The sequence below is a fragment of the Coregonus lavaretus genome, assembly GCF_964263955.1.
Source record: "Coregonus lavaretus genome assembly, chromosome: 19".
Taxonomy (NCBI): Eukaryota; Metazoa; Chordata; class Actinopteri; order Salmoniformes; family Salmonidae; genus Coregonus; species Coregonus lavaretus.
The window spans coordinates 8,068,183-8,074,182 of record NC_140006.1 but is presented as its reverse complement, the minus strand read 5'-3'; the positions used below and the strand labels follow the sequence as shown (position 1 = coordinate 8,074,182).

At 44.2% G+C, this 6,000-nt stretch overlaps 1 protein-coding gene across 1 annotated transcript; it reads left to right on the top strand.

Moving 5' to 3' along the window:
* Positions 1 to 1,277: 1,277 nt before the first annotated feature.
* LOC311146925 (ETS domain-containing transcription factor ERF-like) lies at positions 1,278 to 2,861 on the top strand (the record flags this gene model as incomplete). Its single annotated transcript, XM_084183545.1, has 4 exons — positions 1,278 to 1,332; positions 1,738 to 1,969; positions 2,435 to 2,578; positions 2,807 to 2,861. The coding sequence occupies 4 exons, from the start codon at positions 1,278 to 1,280 to the stop codon at positions 2,859 to 2,861; spliced, it is 486 nt and encodes a 161-aa protein (XP_084039671.1).
* Positions 2,862 to 6,000: the final 3,139 nt, after the last annotated feature.

Genomic DNA, 6,000 nt, shown 5'->3' with positions numbered 1-6,000 from the left:
TGTATATATATATTTATATATATATATATATATATATATATATATATATATATATATATATATTTGCGAGAAAAAAAATACATATGGGGGATTGGAAGTGATGCAGACAGTTACATTGATGGAAGTTACAATCTATCTGTAATATTAAAGCTAATCTACCCCCCAAAAAATACAAAATAATAATAAGAAACCACTACTAAAGGACACCAATAAGAAGAAGAGACCTGCTTGGGCCAAGAAACACGAGCAATGGACATTAGACCGGTAGAAATTTGTCCTTTGGTCTGGAGTCCAAATCGGAGATTTCTGATTCCAACCGCTGTGTCTTTGTGAGACGTGGTGTGAGTGAACAGATGATCTCCGCATGTGTAGTTCCCACCATAAAGCATGGAGGAGGAGGTGTTATGATGTGGGGGTGCTTTGCTGGTCACACTGTCTGTAATTTATTTAGAATTCAAAGCACACTTAACCAGCATGGCTACCACAGCATTCTGCAGCGATACGCCATCCCATCTGGTTTGGGCTTAGTGGGACTATCATTTGTTTTTCAACAGGACAATAACCCAACACACCTCCAGGCTGTGTAAGGGCTATTTTACCAAGGAGGAGAGTGATGGAGTGCTGCATCAGATGACCTGGTCTCCACAATCCCCCGACATCAACCCAATTGAGATGGTTTGGGATGAGTCAGAAGGCAGAGTGAAGGAAAAGCAGCCAACAAGCGCTCAGCATATGTGGGAACTCCTTCAAGACTGTAGGAAAAGCATTCCAGGTGAAGCTGGTTGAGAGAATGGCAAGAGTGTGCAAAGCTGTCATCAAGGCAAAGGGTGGCTATTTGAAGAATCTCAAATATAAAATATATTTTTATTTGTTTAACACTTTTTTGGTTACTACATGATTCCAGATGTGTTATTTCATAGTTTTGATGTCTTCACTATTATTCTACAATGTAGAAAATAGTAAAAATAAAGAAAACCCTTGAATGAGTAGGTGACTGGTACAGTAAATATTTTAAATGTACAGAAAAATATCTTTACACCTTTGAAGTCACTAATATTATTATTAACTGCATTTCTGCTGTCACTGTCACTGTCATTTGTTATCCACTTCATGAAGAAAGATGAAATAAAGAAAGTGATTTATATCAATTATCAATACCTTATTGTGGTAATGAAGTTCTTGGTTGATAATAAACAACTTTACAGATGTTCTTGAATATATGACTTCATTGTGGTGGTGGTGATGATGATGATAATGGTGATAATGGTATTTTACAGATGCAGTGTAACTGTAACTCTATAGGATCCCTTCCCTCACCATATTGGAGCAGAAGTAAGGGTCCCACTTTATATTGTGTACCTAAAACATTTTAGTATTTGCATAGGAAGTAATTACATCGTTTAGGCACTGGGCAGGTACAGTGTGTGTACACATTTTACAATGTATTTGCTATCATTGCAAATTGAGGTTTGTGTGGTCTATGTAGGTGTCTGTGTCTATGTATTTCTCTCTGCAAGTGAATCTCAATTTTATTTTCTTGATTCCTCACATCCTCTCTCCTCCTGTCCTTCTCAAAACTTCTTGGAGACGAAGGTCTGAAGGAAAGGACCTCTGACCTTCTCCTACAATACGGTTGAGAAAGAGGTGAGGAGAGAGGATGCAAGGAATGGAAGAAAAACTAACTGATAAAGAGCCTCTGTGTTTACTCTGACGATTCCTCCTGTCTCTTCCTGTTAGCAGTGCTATTCCCTGATTGGGCATACAAGCCTGCGTGGTCGCCTGGCTCCAGACAGGTGCAGCTGTGGCATTTCCTGTTGGAACTCCTGGGGCGGGGTGAGGGCGGGGCGATCGGATGGGGGGGAGAGTGGGGGGAGTTTGTCATCAGAGACCCTGAGAGGTTGGCGAGAATGTGGGGAGAGAGGAAAGGCAAACCCCACATGAACTATGACAAGCTGAGCAGAGCACTGAGGTGAGATAACACACTCACTGTACACACATGGTGATGATAATGGGGATGTTTTACAGATGCAGTGTAACTATAATTCCACAAACACACTAGCACACACAAGTCATGCACACAGGCACACACACATACATATAGACTCTTACGCTAAGCTCACATACAGTAGCCTCGTTCGATCATCCTGATCACACGACCTTAATGAAGTGAAGCTAAATGAGAGTGCAGCAGTCAGGATGGTGGATCAGGCTACACATCACAGGAGGTTGGTGGCACCTTAATTGGGGAGGACGGGCTCGTGGTAATGGCTGGAGCGGAATCAGTGGAATGGTAACGAATACATCAAACACATGGTTTGACGCCATTCCATTCACTCCGTTCCAGCCATTATTATGAGCCGTCCTCCCCTCAGCAGCCTCCACTGCTACACATACAGTGTCAATACTACTGTTGCTCCTTCCTTGTTACCAACAGGTACTACTACAATAAGAGGATTCTTTATAAGACCAAAGGGAAGAGATTCACCTACAAGTTTAACTTCAGTAAACTGATCCTGGTCAACTACCCAGGGTATCCACCTTGCCACCAGGTCAGTATATCCCCTGTTTATCTCAAGGGGTACGTCCCAAATAGCACCCTGTTCCCTATAAAGAGCTATGGGCCCTGGTCAAAAGTAGTGCACTACACAGGGAATAGGGTGCCATTTGGGACTCAGACAAATTACACATATCCTACCATCTTACAATCAGACCAACATCATCTCATATAAGGATGTAATGTTATGAAAACACCTTCTCTTTTTGACTATCTTCCTCATCTCCATACCATCCTCCTTGTCCCTCCCAGCTGGTACCTAGTGTCCCTCTTCCGTTCTCCCTCCCCCGCCCTGAGGGTGGGGTAACTGGGGCCCCACTGTGTGGAGGAGGGGGAGGTGCCATGATGGACAGAGGTAAGAACCCAACCCTCCCTCCCATAAAACCTTATGACAACACACTCCATCATATAATTATTGATCACATCATTCCACCTCAATTTATTTGACATTACTCAGTGCTCATTTCAGGCTCCAAGATTTCAGGGGCTGTACAGTCGTGGTCAAAAGTTTTGAGAATGACACAAGTATTGGTCTTCACAAAGTTTGCTGCTTCAGTGTTATGAGATATTTTTGTCAGATGTTACTATGGTATACTGAAGTATAATTACAAGCGTTCCATAAGTGTCAAAGGCTTTTATTGACAATTACATTAAGTTTATGCAAAGAGTCAATATTTGCAGTGTTGACCCTTCTTTTTCAAGACCTCTGCAGTCCGCCCTGGCATGCTGTCAATTAACTTCTGGGCCACATCCTGACTGATGGCAGCCCATTCTTGCATAATCAATGCTTGGAGTTTGTCAGAATTTGTGGGTTTTTGTTTGTCCACCCGCCTCTTGAGGATCGACCACAAGTTCTCAATGGGATTAAGGTCTGGGGAGTTTCCTGGCCATGGACCCAAAATGTTGATGTTTTGTTCCCCAAGCCACTTAGTTATCACTTTTGCCTTATGGCAAGGTGCTCCATCATGCTGGAAAAGGCATTGGTCATCACCAAACTGTTCTTGGATGGTTGGGAGAAGTTGCTCTCGGAGGATGTGTTGGTACCATTCTTTATTCATGGCTGTGTTCTTAGGCAAAATTGTGAGTGAGCCCACTCCCTTGGCTAAGAAGCAACCCCACACATGAATGGTCTCAGGATGCTTTACTGTTGGCATGACACAGGACTGATGGTAGCGCTCACCTTGTCTTCTCCGGACAAGCTTTTTTCCGGATGCCCCAAACAATCGGAAAGGGGATTCATCAGAGAAAATGACTTTACCCCAGTCCTCAGCAGTCCAATCCCTGTACCTTTTGCAGAATATCAGTCTGTCCCTGATGTTTTTCCTGGAGAGAAGTGGCTTCTTTGCTGCCCTTCTTGACACTAGGCCATCCTACAAAAGTCTTTGCCTCACTGTGCGTGCAGATGCACTCACACCTGCCTGCTGCCATTCCTGAGCAAGCTCTGCACTGGTGGTGCCCCGATCCCGCAGCTGAATCAACTTTAGGAGACGGTCCTGGCGCTTGCTGGACTTTCTTGGGCGCCCTGACGCCTTCTTCACAACAATTGAACCTCTCTCCTTGAAGTTCTTGATGATCCGATAAATTGATGATTTAGGTGCAATCTTACTAGCAGCAATATCCTTGCCTATGAAGCCCTTTTTGTGCAACACAATGATGACGGCACGTGTTTCCTTGCAGGTAACCATGGTTAACAGAGGAAGAACAATGATTACAAGCACCACACTCCTTTTAAAGCTTCCAGTCTGTTATTCTAACTCAATCAGCATGACAGAGTGATCTCCAGCCTTGTCCTCGTCAACACTCTCACCTGTGTTAACAAGAGAATCACTGACATGATAGCAGCTGGTCCTTTTGTGGCAGGGCTGAAATGCAGTGGAAATGTTTTTGGGGGATTAAGTTCATTTCATGGTAAAGAGGGACTTTGCAATTCATCTGATCACTCTTCATGACATTCTGGAGTATATGCAAATTGCCATCATCAAAACTGAGGCAGCAGACTTGTGAAAATTACTCTTGTCATTCTCAAAACTCTTGACCACGTCTGAGATGCTTGATACATACGGCCACTACATACAGCCCCTTGTGCTCAAAATATTTGTGACATCTTTTGATGTAAATCAGTGTGTACGTGACTGACTGTCTGTGTGTGTGTCTATTTGTGTGTCTCTTGATTGACAGCCCTCCAGTGTGTCACACACCCTCTCCTGCTGCCGTACTGCCTCCCGAAGCCCATCCCGTTTCCACAGTCCCACTCTCTTCAGGGACACTTACCCTTCCTCTCTGTGCCCCCTCCTCCTGGGAGCTCTAACCCTAACCCGAGTGAACTCTCAGCAGCCCTTCCACCTTCCACCACTGCTGCTTTACACCTCCACCCCAATAGCTGGCCAACCAAGAATGGCTCAGAGTGGGGTTTGAACAATATGAACAGGACCACCAGCCTTTGTGTGGGACTGGGAGCGAAAGAGAGTGGGAGCAAAGGAGGAGAGAGTATTGTGGGAAATGTTAATGGAGAGTAGAGTCAGAGGAAGAGGAGGAGAAATGCAGAGGAGAGAATTTCCTCTTTTGACATTATAATAGGTCTTTGTCTGTAGTTTTTTGTTGTTGAAAAGGCTGTTATTGGGTCCTCCCGAGTGGGGCAGCGGTCTAAGGCTTGACACATACAGTGGGGAGAACAAGTATTTGATACACTGCCGATTTTGCAGGTTTTCCTACTTACAAAGCATGTAGAGGTCTGTAATTTTTATCATAGGTACACTTCAACTGTGAGAGACGGAATCTAAAACAAAAATCCAGAAAATCACATTGTATGATTTTTAAGTAATTAATTTGCATTTTATTGCATGACATAAGTATTTGATCACCTACCAACCATTAAGAATTCCAGCTCTCACAGACCTGTTAGTTTTTCTTTAAGAAGCCCTCCTGTTCTCCACTCATTACCTGTATTTACTGCACCTGTTTGAACTCGTTACCTGTATAAAAGACACCTGTCCACACACTCAATCAAACAGACTCCAACCTCTCCACAATGGCCAAGACCAGAGAGCTGTGTAAGGACATTAGGGATAAAAGTGTAGACCTGCACAGGGCTGGGATGGGCTACAGGACAATAGGCAAGCAGCTTGGTGAGAAGGCAACAACTGTTGGCGCAATTATTAGAAAATGGAAGAAGTTCAAGATGACGGTCAATCACCCTCGGTCTGGGGCTCCATGCAAGATCTCACCTCGTGGGGCATCAATGATCATGAGGAAGGTGAGGGATCAGCCCAGAACTACACGGCAGGACCTGGTCAATGACCTGAAGAGAGCTGGGACGACAGTCTCAAAGAAAACCATTAGTAACACACTACGCCGTCATGGATTAAAATCCTGCAGCGCACGCAAGGTCCCCCTGCTCAAGCCAGTGCATGTCCAGGCTTGTCTGAAGTTTGCCAATGACCATCTGG